At 38.1% G+C, this 19,916-nt stretch overlaps 1 protein-coding gene across 22 annotated transcripts in view; it reads left to right on the forward strand.

Annotated features, from left to right (window-relative positions):
• Positions 1 to 19,916, forward strand: part of LOC110835956 (MAP7 domain containing protein ensconsin) — a 220,188-nt gene that overhangs the window by 166,933 nt on the left and 33,339 nt on the right. For 11 of the 22 annotated variants that reach the window (XM_087346384.1, XM_087346394.1, XM_087346386.1 and 8 more), the window contains 6 exons: positions 1,176 to 1,253; positions 5,898 to 6,175; positions 8,229 to 8,356; positions 10,008 to 10,138; positions 14,374 to 14,661; positions 15,390 to 15,923. In XM_087346384.1, the coding sequence (XP_087202510.1) occupies positions 1,176 to 1,253; positions 5,898 to 6,175; positions 8,229 to 8,356; positions 10,008 to 10,138; positions 14,374 to 14,661; positions 15,390 to 15,923 (1,437 nt within the window). The remainder of the gene's footprint in view (positions 1 to 1,175; positions 1,254 to 5,897; positions 6,176 to 8,228; positions 8,357 to 10,007; positions 10,139 to 14,373; positions 14,662 to 15,389; positions 15,924 to 19,916) is intronic. The other 11 variants (XM_087346391.1, XM_087346396.1, XM_087346388.1 and 8 more) reach the window with 3 other exon arrangements.

Below are 19,916 nucleotides of genomic sequence, written 5' to 3' on the forward strand. Positions count from 1 at the left end.
GTGTTTTGTATTTTACTTTTTTTAAGTCAGGGTGACTGGTTTGTTTGCATAATCCCATGTTTTGTCATTGTTTAATTATTTTTTCCAGAAGGCCGGGTTGTGTCAAGAGCCTTGCCGAGTCTTCCGAGGAAGCTTTTCCCATTTTTCGCTCACTGTTCAGTAAAATTCTGCCACAGACTTTCATGTTAAAAACTTTGGTCAGAATCAACTTCACAGTTTCTCTCTTACTGTTCAGTGCATTTTCTGTTTTGCGAACAGTTAGTTGTCAGTCATTACGCACCATTTAAGTTTACTCCTGCCACATATGGACCATTTCTTGCAGTTGTTTGGCAGCCTGATCTCTGATAGTCAGTAATATCTTCTCTTCTGTCTTGAAAGAGATCAAAATACTTAAAAATTACATTAATGTGTAAGGAACCATTTCAGATGACGTTTCTAAAATTTAGAGAATCTTTATCATTTCCGTAAATTCTGTTTGAAGCATTTTTACTCTGATATCAAGCTTTGTCAAAATGTGTCATTTAATCCTACAGACAAAATGGGTGAAACGTCATGTGCATTCATTTGATTACCTTTATAAAAAAACAGTAATATTTGTGCACATAGGAAGGAGAAATTCATCCGTCACTGAGAACAAGATTGCATGATGCAACATCCCAGAAGCCAGTCGTCTGAATTCACAATGTTTAGGGATACTTATCTTGTGTTCATATATTTATTCAGATGAGTACGTTACAAATCATAATAATTACTTACATTGCTTGGTAGCAGTATTTGTGGTATTCATATTTTTGTATAATGTTTGTTTCTTTTTAAGTCTTATTAGAATTAGTCTTGGTGTAGTAGAGATTTGAGTCGTGGAATCTGTAGCTTATTTATTACGTTTTCAAAAGCAAAGACACTTCCTTAAACATCTGGTTTAAGGGAGTAACCATGGACATTAATATGTGTTCCACAACTGTTTTGATTATGTTCATGTACCTGTTATATTTAAGTACTTTTGTTTTGTAGCAGATGTTGTTCCCATTTTATTGTTTAAATCGAAAGCATGGTACTTTATTGGAATGATGGTGCCAAATTTTTGTATGTGTTCCCTTGATATGTCACTGCATTGTTGGAAGCATTAGTTGTGTAAAAGTTGTTTCTGACATGAAAGAATGTTGTCCTTTGTCTAGGGCATTCTGGTACACTTCACTGGTTTGCATACATCGGAAATGAAGCAGATTCACTTCAGAATGAAACAGTTAGCGAAGGTAAAAGGCATGGCGAGACAGTGGCATTGCAGTAGTGGTATGAGTTGAATGATGTGTTGAAATGTGGGTGTAGTGTCATGCATGAATTGTTTCTGCAGCTGTAATGACAGTGAACACATTCAGACGGATGTGCTCCAGTAGACTCAACTCATTTGATTTGATATGATTTGATTTTATCTAGCATAATTTAAGTGTATAGCTTTTTCCTGTCTGTAAAGCATGCCAATGTACTCATAGCATGTAGGTAGTATGTTGTGTAATTCTTTTTTTATGAAGATTTCTGTCTTCTGGTTTGTTGCGCTGTGTAGTCTGGTCATCAGGGCGTTGAATATTCATCGCCCTGATGACGGAGGAAGTATGACCTCTGAAACGTTGGTTAGCATCAACCAGACTACACGGCGCAACAACCTGAGAGACAGAAATCTTCATACTCACCGTTGTGAAAACCTCAAATCTTTTTTTATGTTTTACTTGCTTTAATCGCAGAGTGGCTGTTGAAAATTCGAGTGACAATAATTTAATACTTTAGCAGGTTACGTGGAAGATCTTCTCATCTGACATCAAAACATGATGTTCAGATTGTTGTTCAAGACTAATAACTTCAGTATTTTCACCGGTGTTGGTAAAATTATTCTGAAGAACTGGATTAAATTAGGAGTGACATGTAATGTACCTCAGAGCAAATGGTCACAAATTGAAAGATTCAGGACAGGACTGTAATAAATTGAGTTTTCCATGACATCCGATTCAAAACAGGTGTACGTTTTGGACTTATGTAGTGATTGTAATGTTGGAAGCATTTCTAGAATCTCTATACTTTATCTGCATCCCACCTGCTGTTGTGATGCTACATCTGCAAGGCATAATTAAGTCTTCACTTCAGTTAACGTTTCACTTTGGGGCTGACTCTCCTCATCTTTTTCAAGTTCAAAGCACAGAATTCAACCATTTTGATTTTCGTCATCTATCTCATTTGGTAGTAGTGTGTTGAGTGGTCAGGTTTTACGATAAGGAGGCCTTCCAGTTCTTCCAAATAGTCGATGTTGAAAAGCCTGTCTTAAGGATTTTTATCCATGTGGTAGATGGATGGACATCCAGAAGGTTCTGTTACTCCAGCAGAATTTTAGTTTGTTCTGGAATTTTAACGCTCTGAAATTTGTGTTGTGTTCATTGCTTCTTTTCCATCTGCTGTTCTAAACATTTTATAATGTTCAGTGCCAGAACTTGATGGCAGCTTGTCTCTTAAATCTGCCATTTTATAAATCATAACAGACAAGACACTGTTGATTATGTAACCATCACCACCTAGCAGCATAAATCCATGCTGTAGTGCTGTCATGAATGGAATATGGAAGCTTTTAAGAAGCACCTCACGTAGGTGTGCATCACAAGTAACGCCCTGTTTTGCTTTTTCATTAAGTTGATGTAAAACTGAATAAGAATTCAAGGGAATTGTTTTAGGATTGCGTGACAAATGGCTATTCATGGGAGTCTAAGATCATATTGTTTAATCGCCAGACCATGGTACAAAGTCTGATGATGGCATAACTTACGATGGGGTTTTACCTTTAGACTTTATTGCTGATTGAGGTAGGTGAGATAAACAAAAGAATTATTCTTGATTTATTCTTGTATTCAGGTGGTCTTAAAGTAGATTTTTAGGTAATTTTTTTATGTTTTAAATGCTTTAAATTGTGTTTGTACGTGGTATTTTTTTGAAGATAACGCTGTGTGCTGCAGGGCTGTGGAGTCGGTACTAATACCCCCGACTCCTTCATAAAAGCTCAATATGTATTAATAATGGTAAACCTACTAAAATGGTACCATAAGAGATTTCATCACCACCGCGTGAATCATCAGGCTACTTTTTAGACTTATAACCTATATTTAAATATACGTCTAATGCTTATTGCAGAAATCTGTTGATTTGTAGATACTTTGTATTCTTAAGGTACCGGAGCCAAAGTTACAAGGCATTATTCCCACACCATGTGGCTCAACGCGTCGTTGAATCTCCCTAATAGAAATTGTTCTTAAGATTTTATATCGAAGTCGGAGTCGGTACATTTTTACTGACTCCGACTCCACCTAAAATTGCTTCCGACTCCACGGCCCTGGTGTGCTGTGTGCTATACACAAGTGATGATAGTAGGATTTGTAAATATTGGTTCAAACTGCTAGTTACTAATACTCAATTATTTGTGCTTTATTACTGTGTTGTTTGGCAGTCTATTGTTTTAATGCAAGATGGAGTTTGTTGGTGATTCATTGAAGTGTCACTGGAGAAAGTGCTAACCATCTGTATTTCTAACAGACTTTGTGTATGGAGTCTGGATCTTAGGTCCTTTGAATGTTACAGAGATAAATATTCCATATGCAGTTTTATAAACTCAAATAAATCCATAAAGCGGCTAAACTCTGATGTCTGTCTCCTCATTACCTAAATTAAAATACAGATTTGTATTTAGTTCTGTTCTTAATTGTATGTTGTCTGGAGTATTGAATGATTGAGTTGATTTTCCAAACAGCAGTCTTGTGAATTTACTAGAGATATAAGTTTTGGAAATGTTTACGTTTTAATACTTTGTTTAAGATACTCTAATATCAAGGCCTTCTCCAGCAATGAAGTTGGCGGATTTGAGGTTTGCATGGCAGTAGCGCCTCTGAAACCTTGGTAAACTTCTACCAGATGGTACTACAACCCATAGGACAGCACTCTTCAATGAAGTTGTAATTTGCTGTCGTGTAGCCATATTTATTTCAAACAGCAGTCAAGCTGTCAATGCATATAATGTGATAACTAACTCTATGGTACTGCAGTTGGCATGTTTTATCTTAACATTATAGGGTTTGTATTTTGTGTATTGTGTATGTAATGATTGATTCCATATTAGAGAACATTGTGATGATACATATGAATGACGGAGTATTCGTAATAATAGAATAATAATTTTTGTACCCAGCCGCCTGGTTTTAGTATGGTGAGCTGTCATTCTTGTGCTGTTGCTTGTGTCACAATGCCATGTGTGAGATACCACATGTGTTCGTATACTTGCCTATGTGAATATGTTTTTCTGCAAGAACAAGAAGAAATTTCTGGCGCAAATGTCATCATGCCAGACTTTCACATTTAGAAATTATTCATAGAACTGTAAATAAGTAAGGCAGATAGGTTTGTTATGAGGGGGGTGGGGGAGGTAGGGTGAAACTGGTGCTAGACGTGAACTCCTTGGAATTCCTTCAGAAGGCTTCACTGGAAACCTGAGGTTTCAAAATCATAGACATGAACTGTCACAAAACATGAAACTGAAGTCATGTAAGACAACAGAAGTGCATGAATTGCACCCACACAATCTTGTTAACAGAGTGAATTTTTGTAATTTGGTGCATCCATGTTTTTGTGATGTTGAAATTTATCCACAACTGAATTTCCTTTTTGATGAGGCTTGATTTGTGTAAGTGGTGTTGGACCCAAAACACCAATGGAAACACAAATTAAACAGCACACACAAGCAAAATATTTTGAAAAAGTGCATAAGGGTCATCTTTTCCTGAAAGTGCCTATTTTCACTCCACGCTAGCCCCCAGGAGAGGTAAGCCCAGTATAAATAAATAATAAAAAACTTATAGTAAAAATTACTTTTAATTTTCACTGTTACTTATTTGCCTTTAGCAGCAGTGTAATTACATCAGTTGGGCTTACAACATATGCATGCACATGACCACTTAATGGTTATGTCACTTAACATGCCCATTGCCACACACCACGCACCCTTTACTCATGCACGTGCGCACACGCGCACACACTCAGTCACTCACTCACTCAGTCAGTCCAGTATGACAGTGGTACAGTTCAACACTTTTACCTGAAAGACATGTAGCCCATGGTTTGAACAACACAGCACCGTAGCTTGCAGGCCAATGTAAATGCAATTAGTTCAGGTCTACAACAGCCTAATTTTACTTTATACCAGCACATACTCACTGACCTCCAAAACAACACAGAAACCTTGTCAGTTGTTACTACCCCCACTGATAGCAAGTCACAGTAATAAGCTGTACCTACGTACAAGTGCTCCGTGAAGAATGCGCTCACATATAGATATGTTTAGCTTAGGTCTCTTATGTACATTCAAGAAGTAAAAAAAATAATCTGAGAACAAATAACCCTGTTTGAAACAGGGACTCTTCCCTTCAGCTGCCAAGAACCACAGTCAGAATGTAATTTTGCAACTCTCAAAAGCATTTTCACTAAACACTCATCAAAACAGTTTTACACCCACATCAAAACAGTTTTGCACCCACGTCATCTGGCCACCAGCAAGCAAGAGACCATGAAACTCAGGCATAAAGAAACAGGCACCACATCTCTGACTGACCAGTCGGAGACATGTAGTACCATTACGAAGGGTATAGAGCAGAGATAGGACATATTATTGACTGAGCTGTCAGCATCTCATGAGCATGCTGCCACAGCACAGCACTGCTCAAGGTTTTACTAGTTAGCATGCAATGTGTCTTGTATCTACTACTATTACATAATATGTGTAGTTTGTTTTAGCAGTTGTTCAGACAAACCACAGGAACAGGGTGATCCAGTCCCTATGGAATAGTGTAATTAAATTTTATTATGACTCATTACAGGTAAAGAGGGTTCAAACCTGTCACAAAAGGAGCGCGAAGAGAGAATCCGAGCACTCCGTGATCGACAGAATGAGGAGAGACAGAGGAAGTTGGAGGAACTGAAGCAACAGGCATTAGCTGCTCAGAAGTTCCGCGAACAGAAAGAGGAGGAACGAAGACGGCGCATAGATGAACTACGACAACGAGACAATGACAAGCGCCATCAGGTAGAGGAAAGAAAACGCCAGATATGGGAGGCAGAAAGAGATCGTAGAGAGGCAATTCTGAGAAAGAATCAGGTATGTGTCAAATGCTGCAACATTTCTGGAGGTTAAGGTAATTTGACTATAAACTAATCTCACTGAAGTTTTAATGACTAAGCACTCACAGGCATAGTTACTAGGTGCTTTCGGTACAGCCCAGAGACCTACAGCTCATTCATACTGTTCTTGCCAGTTGTAGGTTTGGACCTTATATTCCTGTTGCTGATTTACATACCAAGAAGTGTTTTAAGTTGGTTAATATGAAAGTAAAACCATCATATTTATCTCTTTATATTAATGTGCCTGTAAGGTGAATAAGTATTTTCATATATAGCCATTTTAAATGCTGAGAGCCTTTGATATCTCCCACCATCCATCAGTGTTTTTGGAATAGAAAAATATTTTTTGAAAAGATCGTGTTAATAGTTCTGAATGATTGTGAATATATTTTCACCTCCGGTAGCTCACAGTGCTGCCATCATATATTATCGACAAAAGCATGCAAACATTCTTGTACTGGTGCTAGCTGAAGCTGTAATGGCCATAATCATCCTAAGGAGAGCAAAATATGACAATGTAATGCTGTTATTCCGTGAACCATTCAGATTTTACAGTGATGGCTGTCTTCTGGGTTGTAGTCTGGTAGATTCGGAGATCCTTGCTGCCTCCATCCACCCTGATTAAGGAGGCAGCAAGGATCTTTGAAATGATAGTAAACTTCTACCAGACTACACAGCACTACAACTTAGAAGACTGCCATCTTCTTACTCACCACCGTGAAAACCTCAAATCCTACTTGAATTGTATTGAATTGTTATTCTGCTTGTCCCGCGCCGTAGCCGCGCGATCTGAGGCATCATGCTTCGGACCGGCGATACGGAATGCGCGCTGGTTCGAGTCTCGGGGGAGAAGAAATTTTCTCATGAGCTTTTGACCAGTGTATGGGACCGGTGCCAACCCAGCATCGTGAGGAAATTGGGGAGCTACAATGAGTAGCGTAATCCGGTCAGGAAAACTAGCAATGGCTGGGGGTTCGTCGTGCTGACCACACGTCGCCCTATTTCTGGTTGGATGATCGTTCACCTCTGCTTAGGCATGTGAACGTGAGGCCAGCAGTCAAGCTAGTCGGCTTTGGCTCTCTGGAGCTGTTACGCCACGGATTTAATTTTTGTTATTCTGCTTACCTGCTTACTCATTTTATGTTTACTTTTTTGGAAAATCTGAATGTAGTGTTGGACCATGATGATCTTAAGGGTTTTGCCATTATGTAGAATCTTGGGCAGATGCTGACATTTCAGAGAAGCGTGCTGTCTCCATCTTCAGGGCACCAAGAACATGACCCATTTTCGTTGGACCCTAAAAGGGCCGATTCCTTCCCTCCCTAGCTCTCTACCCAGTACCCACCTTCTCTGTCATCTGTTTGAAGACTTCCTATTGTCTGAGACCTTACCACCTCATTCCTTGTCTGTGATTGGCCCACTCCCTCAGCCTTCTTTTTCTCTAACCCTGTGTAAATCTCCCCACTTCCCAACATTGCCACTAGAGCCCTGAAGTTAGGGGCAGTATGTTCCTCCAGAATATTGCAATTCTGTACCACATAACCTGGAAGAACAATGTCTCCATCCTCATTGCCGTGAATATCTCAAATCTCCCTACGATGTAGTCCAAAGAAGGAAAAGGTCTTTCTTCTTCGGTTCATGCCAGTCACATGTTTTAAAAGCTGCAAGCAAAGCATCAGATAGAGCAAGTGATGTTTGTTTCTTCCTATTATAACTTGTTGCACTTTTAAACTCAGTTTTGTTGGCATAATAGAAACACAAAACACACACACAAGCAATTCTGAAGATAAGTGACATGAAACCAATATAAACAGAAGACTTTACTTACATAACAACTTGTTAAAGTTTTTATACTGTTTCTTCAAGTAGTGGCATGCATGCCAATATAAAAACAGCTTATCTCCAAGTGGTTCTTTCGTGTTATGCTTTTGGTGTGTACACCTTCCATAAACTTAAATACAATTAAATGTTATTTTATTTGTTGTAATTTCCGAATGGTTGCTTTCAATGAAGAACCTTTTATTGTCTAGGAACGAGAAGCTCGGATTGATTCGAAACGAAGGAATGAGCGTAGTTCAATAGTATTTGCATTTGGAAGTTCGACTCCAAGAATGCTGGAACCCGCTGATACTGGTGGTTCCTTCTGGGGAACTAGGAGGTATGTTAAAAAAAAAGAGGAAGAAGAAAGAGAGAGCTCGACTAGACATGTGATACTTGGTTTGTCTGTTTCTTGCATTTCCTAATTTTTATGCTCATATTAATTTGTGTATTTTATCTGGGTATTCTTCATTGTTACACTTGTATGACTGGCTTTGTTTCCATGATTTGGCAGCCATGAATGAGTGGATGGGAGAAAAATTGTGGAACGGTCAAAGTAGAGATTAGCAAGAGAAATGACACAAATTGGCCACTAACGAATGAGATGTCCCCTGGTAAATAACCGAATTCAGATTAAAGGAGTAGGGTTTTTTTTGTGTTAAAGGAAACATATTAATTAGTAGTTTGCGAGTTTCTTTGTAAATATTTTAAGCCTAAAGTGCTCTTTAATCTAAGGGTTTGGGGAAAACTGGTCTAAGGTCTTGGATACTGTATTAGTTTTACAGGTGTTTGGTGAAATAAAAATGTAAATGGGACAAGTTTTTAGATTATATGAAACTAAAGTCATCAACCCAACATTTGTACATTTGTATTTATTTTTCTAGAGTAAGGCTTATCAGAAGCATGTGCAACTAATTTTTATATTAAAAGGCCTTTATACTTTGTTCTTTCAAATGCACGTAACTTTTTCTTAACTTTGAACCACATTGGTTGTCCTGTTCCTTTGAAAAACATATTCTAGCCTCTATCAGGCCATCATTGGTGTCTTTTTCCATAGTTTTATATTTGGTTAAAATACTTCTTTACAACACAATTTTAAAAACTTGAAGAAAAGGAGTTGAAATCTTTTAGTGTGTTCAGTTAAAAAATAACTTGCTTGTTAAATTGTTGTAACTTGCTAACACTTACTAAGATTAGTATATAATTTTAAATTGCTATACTGTAATTTCTTGTTTCATTTTTCACTGCCTGTTTTTCATTAATACAGCCAAACATTGATCCTCTGGACTATATGTGGGGGGGGTGGGGGGGGGGCTGTCTGTATTAGGTCAAGGTATAAACACATTAGCATGTAAATGGCAAAACTAAGTTACAAAAAACAGTAGTTATATGTATGTACTGCACTGCGGTTTATTTTAGAGTAAAGTAAAGTAATAATACTAATTAACTAGATAGCTTACCAAACCCGAAGATTCATCACTGAATTAACCAAAGCCCTCCACCGGACCCTGTCCTGGGCCAACAAAATCCAGTCTCCTTCAACTCCTATCCCCAATTGATCCTGCCCGAGATTATCCTCCCATCTACGTCTGGGTGTTCCCAGAGGTCTCTTCCCCTAAGGCTTCCTGACCAATACCGGTGAGTAATAATAATAATACAGTATCAGGAATACAGTAATAATAATTAATAACACTAGATTTTTGCAGTACCAGTTAGAAATCCCCATATATTGTGTCTAAGTGAACATTGTTTGGTAGAATAGGATTTTATACACCTTACATTAGATGGTTACTCCTTATTAGGTTCCAATTTTTGCCAGCAAAACCTACAGAGGAGTGGTGTACTTACCATTACAGTTAATAGAATGTCATTAAATAAATTAAATGTGAATTCAGCACTTTATAACTTGTGCATTTGGCAAAATTTTGTTAAATGAAATGAGAATAAAGTGTATCCTTGAAGACATTGTGACCTAGAATTTCTTATTTCAGAGCAACATCTACAACAAATGTAATGATGTTCACAGCAGCGCCCTTGACTCGTCGTTCATCAGAACGGGATCTCGACGGTAGTAAGAAGAGAGCCACTTCAGCCAGTGGTCTTGACTGCAAACCTGGTGAAGGTTAGTAATAAGAGACACAATGTTATATGTTTAATGTTTCAGTTCACATTTCATTATGCAGGAAGTAAATTGCACGTTGGTTTAGTAATTCATTTGAATACTACTAATGGTAGACAACACATAGACGGAACAACGGTCATCATATACATCTTAAACCTAACATGAAGGAAATTGTTAAGTTCATTTTATCTCGTGAGATTTCAGGTTCTCGTGGTGGCAAGTATGAAGGTTACTGTGTTCTGGATTGTCGTGCCATGTAGTCAGGTAGAAGTTTACCGACATTTCAGAGGTGCTTGCTACCCTCAATATCGATAAACTTCTACCATACTACACTGTGTAACAGTCCAGAAGGCAGCTATCTTTATCTTATCTATGTTTTTGCTGTTAGAATATTTTTGAATGTTTAAGTAGTGTATGTCTTGCATATATGTTTTCATTTTATTTTTGTGGATTATCCAGGGTTTGGTTTATCCAGGAAAATATATTTCTCAACTAATCCTGATAATCGGGAGTCTACTGTATAATATTCAGACTGATCTCTTAAGGGTGTGGACTGATTTAATTGAGTCAGGGGCTGGACCATTATCAGACTCTTATAAATGGAGTAGTTAACATTCAGATTTTGTTGAATGTGACAAATTTCTTGACCAGTGAAGCAAATACCTGGTTCTCAAGAAGCAGTTTATTCTCCATGGGTCACTTAAAATACTACCACTGTCAGCATAGTCTTTGGAGTTCTGGTATTTAGTTACTAGACTTCACTTTATGAAGTGTGACACATCAATTCTGGTGGGAACTTCAAAGTCATCTGAAAAGGGTTGAATGATTTAAAGACTGAAGGCAGGTGAACAAACACACATGCTGACCTTAAACTATAAAGCGTGTTTCAAAAGTAGCTTTACAACTTGAGGGCGAGATATTGGTGAACTGATAGGAGAAACATATAATTTCAGAACATAGAAATGTAGTCAAACACTTCAAGTTTTATGTCCATTGGAATTTTATGGTTCAAAGTGACTTCCATTTGTTATGCGGCAGACGTCCCATCTGTAGTCAATATCTTGCCACACACGGTGTAGCATCTCCGGTGTCACTTCAGCAACTGCGGCTGTAATTCGAGTTGGGAGTTTGGCCACATTTGCAGGTAAGGGTGGCACATACACTCAATCTTTAACAAATCCCCACAAGAAAAAATCTAAAGGTGTTAAATCCGGGGAACGAGGTGGCCGTGCTATTGGCGCGGCCCGACCAATCCACCGACCTGGGAAACGGTTGTTGAGGTACTCGCGCACTTCTCCGAGGTAATGAGGGGGTGCACCGTGCTGCTGGAAGTGAATGTGTCCTTCCTGGTCATCTTCGTCAAGTTGAGGAATGAGGAACTGTTGGAGCATGTCCAGATACACAATGCCGGTAATGGTCTTCTCCATGAAAAAGAAGGGGCCGTACACTTTATCTTTGCTGAGGGCGCAAAACACTTTAACTTTTTGACTGTCACGAACATGTTCCAGGAAGGCACGTGGATTTTCACTACCCCAGATCCTGCAGTTGTGGGTGTTGATCTTACCAGTGACATGGGACGTGTTTTCGTCACTGAAAATTACTGAGTCCAGAAATCCTTCGTCTTCAACCCGCTGCAACATTTCTGTACAAAATTCCTTACGAGCCAGTTTATCACCATGTGAAATGGCTTGCACCATGGATAATCTGTACGCTCTTAAGTGTAAATGTCTTCGCAACACTTGCCACACAGTCACATGTGGAATCCCAGTTTTCCGAGATGAACGTCTCGTTGACTTTTGTGGACTTCGAGTGAAGCTCTGCCTAATCTGTTCCACGGCGTCTTCAGAAACATGTGGCGGTTTTCGATACTACAGTTTGTGTGCATGAAACTTGATGTGTTTGGCTAAATTTTTGCATTTAAAAATATTGCTCATGTTCTTTAAATAAATTTATATTCTCCTGCGAAGTTGTAAAGCTACTTTTGAAACACTGTGTATATTTGGGACTGTGCACATGCTTGGGTACATGTTCTTATGGCCTACATGCCTGCAGTTGACTATAATAAGCTCCTCTGCCTCTGACTCCCTGAAGTGGTATTATGTCACTACTGTTTGTCCACCTATGTCTTTTTAGAATGAAGAAGTATTAATAGCAGTTCCTTCCAAAGAACTGCCATAGTTTAAAATGTCAAAACACTGCCTTCAGTGGTATTCATGTTGTCCTGTTTAAAATGAATTTAAAAAGGTGTGGAAGGAAGTGCTCATGGCCTAATGTAAGATGTGTCCTACTATTTTTCTGGGGGAACTGAGGAAAATTGTGGATAACCTATGTCAGGATAGAAAGTCTCTGGGCTGAGATTTGAACGCAGCCCATCCCAAATAAAAAGCAAGCAAGAATGCTTGACAGTGTTTGGCCAGTTTAATATGAGGTGCAATAAATGTTCTTTGGGTTTTTTTTTTTGGAAGATGTGCTGCTCACTGGTTGCTCTTGTGCATTCTACTTTGTCTGAGCTGTCCATCATGACTACAGTAGAATTGCAGTCTACATTAGCCGAGTTCAAATGATGGTAGAGTTAGAATTGCTGAACTTGCTGAAAGACTCTCGGATTACAAGCTGTGTCAGTTGGCTGAATGGTGAATAAACCACATATTCTGCCAACATGTCGAGAACAATCTCTGCTCTCATCCTTTGTAGCGTGCTACAAAGGATCAGATTTGTTATACAGCAGCCCTGAGGATGAGAGCAGATTGTTCTCGACATGTTGGCAGAATATATGGTTTATTCACCACTCAGCCACCTGACACAGCTTGTAACCTGAGAGTCTTTCATCGGCTTCAGTTGCTGCGAAAGCTTCACTTTATGTAAGGGAACTACTTCGAAGGGGTCAGAACAAATATCTTAATGACAGAAGGAATTCAGTCAAGACATTTGTAATCATACTTGTATGGCGTTCTGGATGCCCATAAATTTTGAATGGCATGTAATTATTTGTTTTATCACATATGAAAACTTATGTATTATCTTCTGTGACCACATGAAAAAAATTTGTATGTTGTGTGACAGTTTTGTAGTACATGAGTATGTGTGAAAAATTAATAATTACACACCCTTCAAATTGTCCACCTATTTATGGTCACCTGGTACTTACGTACCTTGTATGTTTGGTGTTCTACTTACAATAACAGAAAGTTTGGAGGTACTGTGATGTGAAGATATCCGTCTTCTGGGTTGTTGCGCTGTGTAGTCTGGTCGATGTTAACCAACGTTTCAGAGGTCATACTGCCTCCGTCATCAGGGCGATTCATTGCCCTGATGACGGAGGCAGTATGACCTCTGAAACGTTGGTTAACATCGACCAGACTACACAGCGCAATAACCCAGAAGACGGATATCTTCATACTCACCGCTGTGAGAACCTCAAGTCTTACGTACTGTGATGTGTTTGTTAGCTTCCAATACATGGTTTAACAGAAGTCAGTCTGTTAGTGTCAATAACAGTTGAGTTTGAATCAATGAACAGACATCACATTATGGTTCTGAAGAAGAAATTATTTTTCTTCGGAACACTGAGAACTAGTTGCACTCATCTGTGACTGATGTGACTATAATTCTTAGGCACTTAACAAACGTATTATTCAAGATGGTGTAATTTATTACTTTGCTATGTTATTTGACTATAACTTAGTTGTTGTTCTTTGTAAAGTTTGTATACAGCTATGAAACAAATTAAACATCTTGTAGTTTAATTTTGATATTTCTGAAAATCCTTATCTTTTGCAATTTAGGTGTACAGTGAAACAGTTGAAATTCATATTGCTTGTGAAAATATCAGAAACAGTACTTGTGCTGTATTTCATTTTGGAGATAGTACTGTTTGTTCATTCAGCTGTATATGCCCAAGTTATATTTAGAATTTATGTAATTGTATGTGTGTATGCTATTTCAGTAGATAAGAATTGCATTTCTTAAGTATTTTTATCTCAGAAAACAATGAAGTTTGTATGTTGTTTTGGATTTTTACAGCTCTTGCCAGAAGCAAATCTTTTGTTGTTTTTCTTTATATGCAGCATTTTAATTTAGCCGTGGCGTGAATGTCATTTTCACTAAGGAAAGGATTTGAAAGTATTAGTTGCCCATTAAACATCAGGGAAAATTTATTAAGTAGGAGATTGTATTGACTCTTGAGTAAGTCTGTTGTAATTAATGCAGGGACATATTCCCCATTTTATTTACAGATATGAAAATGTCTTCTTCTATGTACGAAGTTTTCCACTGGAATTCAACTCCTGAGCCTGCCAGTAAACCCATTCAAAGGGCTAAAAGCCTTTCCTGTGCCCCTGGCTCTGAGCCAAAGACAACCCCAGCTAAACCTGACCCTCAGATCACTGCATCTGAGATTGCTTCTGAGTTGAATTTGAACCTAGATGGGTGTGCCCGTAGCTTTTCGAGTGCCCCTCACACGCCCTCGAACCGATCTGTTCACATTTCCAGTATTTTGCCCGGATTTGGGGGCTTGCCTGGTGGTGAGTGACACTTGGAGTCCCCATCGATGCTGTTCTAGTTTCTCATAGGCAGCCAGTATGCTGAAAACCTCTCTGCATGGTTGGAAACTACATTTTGTATGGTAGCAGTCGTCCATACCTTGTTCTTGTTATTGACTCAAATTAACCAATAGTAAACTGATTCCCTGTAAATTATTAGTGATGTCCATCCACTTAACATGCGAGTGAGTCCCTTGCATTTACTTCTTCTTGGTATATTTTCGGTCATCAGCTTTTCTCTGTGTTGTGTGCAGACGAACAAATGTAGCATGATCAGATATTGATGGCCAGACTTACTGCTGTTGCTTGTGTGTTGCTTCACATTGAAATCTGCCTTTAAGCAGAAGAATAGTGTGTTGCTTAACCTCAATCTTTCTTTGGACATGATGTTGAGAACATTATTTTGCTACCTACTTACTGCTGACATTTATGTTGTGCATAAATCCTGTCTTGATTTATGTTTATGCTGCATGGTCATTACATTTAGTAACAGATGTGTTTATAAGTTTTATCTGTAGTCCATTTGTATGACAGTGATGTAGATGTGCTTTTATTATTTCTTTGAGTACAAAGTTTCATATGAAAGTGAGAAACTAGGTATCTCATGTATTTGAATAAAGTTGCTCAGAAAATAGAGTTGCAGTACAAAATGAACCTAGAATATATACCAGAAAGATGAGTAATATTTTAATTTCTGCTCATTTGATCAGGTGAAGATGGAGACGTGAATGCACGTGGCGCTGCAGTCGTTTTGGCAACACAGCACCGTGTCAACAGGAGGAAGACAGACCTGATGCCCACAATCCCTTCTCCCCGGGACTTGACTCCCACCTCTAGTTCCAGACCCTCTTCTGTCCATCTGCAGGGAAATCGTCCATTTAGCAGATCCCCAGGTAGGGCTTACTCCATGTCCCGCCTCGACCAGCTTTCCCGGCCCCGCCAACGTCCGGCCGCAGAGCTGGCCGCGTTGCATGAAAAGACTTCTGGCCCAGCCACATTGGGATCCTCTCCCACCACTGCCAAGAGCATGTCTTGCAGCATGAGTCACCTGGCAGGTAGTAGACACGCTCAGCGTGGGTCTCAGCTTCGCAGGTCAAACGCCTCGTGCAGCATGTCCCAGTTGACTGGGAGTGGACAGGGATACCCTGTTCCACCTCCCCGGTCCACACGGGCAGAAAGGCTGCGTCAGAGGGCTCGTGAGATGGCTCATCGCGGTGTAACTGGTAGTGTTGGGCAGCTGCAAGGTAAGTCTCGTAGCATGAAAATTAGGGTTCAGTTTGTTTGAGAACTGAGTAGTTGACATTTGAGAACATAGTCTTTGAATTCTTTTCAACTGTAGTTTACAGATAGAAGAGTTGGAAACATGAATATTAAAGTAAATTTCTTACATTTTGCATTTCTATAATAAAATTGTCACTTACGCAGAAACTAATGCGATTCAGTATGATACTATTCTTTGGCCCTGGCTTAATACAAATTCTATTCTGTTTTTTACCTTCATCGGCTTTGGCATAGTCTATTTCTAATGGCATGCAGATGAAGAAAGAAGTCTCTTAAACAGATTGAACCCTAACAGAATGAAGCATGGGAGGCATTTAAAATTGAATTCTATAGAAGCATACTTGGAATATCTGTTGTCATACATGAAGAGAGTTCATTTAACAGGAAAATATTAATGTTGTCTGGCATTGGCAACTGGTCCATTGTGCCGTTGAGTGACGGTTGTAATTTCCAGCAAGCAATTGGGTTGTTACCAAATCATCTAAAATTTGTAAATCTGGTTTTATCATAGGCCACATTGCTTTTATCACCAATGTAGTCCTTTGGTTAATGCAGTGGAAGGTTGAAGCTCAATGGGGAAATGTCCACAAGAACAAGTGTAATTGTTGCCATTACATAAACACACATCCATCCATCTATCTTTCTTATATTCCATAGAATTCCTAAGTAAGTTATATGTCAGTGAAATTATTGGGGATCTGTGTGGGTTCTGTCACAATGGATCTACAACTTTCAGGTGTTCTACATTTGTGAGATACTAGAGAAAAGATGTTGGTATAATGGGACATCAACTATTTATAGACTTTGAGAAAGCCTATGACTCAGTTAAAAGCGAAGCTCTATACAACATTTTGCTTGAATTTGGTGCACATAAGAACCTGGTCAAGGTAATTAAAATGTGTTTAAATGAAATCTGTAGCAAAAAATTTATGTAGGTAAACATTTGTCAGATACATTTCCTATTCAGAGTGGCCTGCAATGGAGATTCTCTGTCACCACTGTTTTCAATTTTACCTCAGATTATGCGATTAGGAAAGTCCAAGAAAATCAGGGCAGTTTGGTCTATGTTGGGTGATAATGTAAATACTATAAAAGTGAACACAAACACTCTTAAAGAATAGTAGGAATGTTGGTCTAGAAATAAATGCAGAAAAGACAAGTACATGATAATGTCTTGGCATTAGAATTCAGGACAGAATTAGAATATGACGGCTAATGACTGTTTAAAAATGTGATAAAATTCAAGTACTTGGGAATGACACACAAGACAGAATGACAATGACAAAATGAAAAACAGATTATATGTACATTCTTTGTTGCTGGTATTTTATTTGTTGAAAATACATAATTCTGCTTGAGATTTTAGTGCAAAAATTTACGTAGTTGTCTAATATGTTGTGATCACATTTTCCGTTATAATAACTATGCTGTTGGAATTACAATTTTACAACAGTACATATTGTACTTTCTTGGCCTGAGTTGCCACTAACAGAGGAACTCTCTCTTTGTATACTGCTTTTGATGCTGTTTGTAGTTTATTATTTTAGCAGTGGGGAGAAAAAAAAGTATGTGTTTGTGAATTGCTAAATATCTTTTGAGGGGAAGCATGTCTTGACAGTTAGATTGTGTGTTTATTGCTGTGTTTGTACTTGTTGAAGGAGCTGCTTGTGATGATTATTGTAAGTTTTATGGTTTCTGTTTAGAAATATTGAATTGTTAAGAAAGAATAATTTTTTAAACATATCCACAAGAAGTGCCACTAAAGAGAACCAGGTTATTGTTTGTGGCCTGCTTCAGACTAGTCTGCAGTTTTAAAGTATTTCTCCAAGCCTTCTCTGCACTTACAAAGTGCTTGTCTTGAGACATCTTTTTAAGGTATACATCCATACAGATTCTCATATTTTCATTGAGATGCAGTCCACAAAATGTGTCCTGACTTGCTTACATTCATTTCAGCAGGTTGAAAAGTAGAGTGCTAAGATAAATCGGTATAAAACAACTTTACTGATGAGAGTTCTGTATGTGGGGAAGAGTCTTTGTCCATTCCTTAATATTACATTGTGTGTCAGCCATTAGACTTTATGGCCTGTATACAGAATGAAATTTGTGGTAAAAGTTAAGAACTTCTAAAAACAGAAGTTTAGTTACGTGGTGATATATTTTTACTAAAATAGGAATATTGGACATACACCCCACGTTTGAAATACAATATAAAAGTCCTGTTCATATCAGGAGTTGCGTGGTCACCTATCACACTGTCTCATGGCCTGATGACCTTAGCATCCTGTGAAATAATTAAGAAAGACTGGAAAACTGTTAACCTTCTTATAAGTTTTTGTGGCCAAGTCCAAAACAGAAACGTGTACAGCACACGACATGAGTTATAAAATAGGTACTTAATAACCAAGGAGTTTTGCTGCAATAAAGTAACACATCAAAAAGAGTAAGTATTAAATGGAGGTGATTTGTGTAGCATTCCAGAGTTTGAAGTGGGGGGGGGGGGGGGGGGGGGGGGGAAGAGAGATTGATTGCTTTGAGGGTTAAACCAACCCAAAAATCTTTGCATGAAGAATAGGTTCCCATTTAAATCTTCACTACACATAATGTATTAAATACCAACATTTACTTCTAAATCTCAGTTATGACAGTCGGTACCATTTCAAACCATACCATAACATAGCATCACTCAGTATCATGTAATTAAAGAAATATCAAGATTGTAACTTTTAAGTTATGAAATGCTTCTAATAATGTAATTGGTTTCTTTCATGTAATAGATTGAGCTATTCTGCATGCGTCTTCCTCTCTGTCTCACTATAAGTCAACTCTCTCATGTTATGTGGTGCTTGTGTATTATTGCAGCAACTAAAATGGTTTGGCTATAAATGATTTTCATTAAATAAGAAAATAGAATGAACACTCACGTGCAAAAGCCTTCAGTTGTCGATTAACTCAGTTCTTCTGTAAGCAGAAAGTTTTTCTTGTGAAACTCAAAACAATAGTAATTTGTTAAACCTTATGTTCTAACTGCACATCATCATAAAGTAGGTTATGTACTATCTCAAGTTGACGTTATTTGAGAATAACATGTATTCTTTCTAAATTACTCATTTGACTTTTCTGTCATTTGTCAGATTGAAGGGAATGTATTTCTAAGAAAAGTAACATCCATCGTTTACAGCCGTGACATGGCGTAGGTTGTAGCAGTGTTAAATTTTGTATAAATAAAAACATTTCAGCAAAGCAATACAATACATTAAATCTGATGTAACATATGTACATTTGAATATATAAATTTTGTAACCAATCAAAATTAGATAAATGTACTGGTAACTTAATTTGAAGGTAGGTTAGAACCGTTTCACTATGTCATCTGCTGCATATTTTTGTTTTAGGAATTTATAATTTCATACCCCATATACTTGGTGTGTTACCTTACCTGCTGTGCCTGATTCACAAATAGCTGAATGACTTCTCCGTTTGTTCCTTGAGTTGCATGTGTGTGATTATAAGAAATGTTTATTAATACAGTGAATTTTCTAGACAGTGTAGCCTTGAAGTAAGCTTTGTGTGTTATGTGTTGGCTTGGCTTGGGTTGATGGAAAGAGCGTCTAGTTCTTCTACTTGAGTGTGCAGTTACAAAAAACCCCACTGTTCTTAACGTTAGTAAAGAACTGTAAGTTTTATTATTAGCTGATTACATAGGAATGACTTTAGACAGAATATCGATACCTGGTCACTTAATTCAAAAGTTTAGTCCCATTTTATGTCTTCTCTGGTTGTAGAATGGCTTGTGGCGAGTTTGTATAAAATACATTACCTTGTTACATTTACAGAATTGATGTAAGCCATTGATAGGTATGGTACCTTTGTGCATTTTTGAAAATCACTCAAGTTGTTGAGAAATGTTATGCCTTCTTTAATTTGCAGAACTGTCTTCAGTCAGTCATTATGGT

This window comes from Zootermopsis nevadensis, unplaced genomic scaffold, assembly GCF_977971745.1.
Source record: "Zootermopsis nevadensis isolate Lab colony 2312 unplaced genomic scaffold, Znev_1.0 Znev_ptg000010l, whole genome shotgun sequence".
Taxonomy (NCBI): domain Eukaryota; kingdom Metazoa; phylum Arthropoda; class Insecta; order Blattodea; family Termopsidae; genus Zootermopsis; species Zootermopsis nevadensis.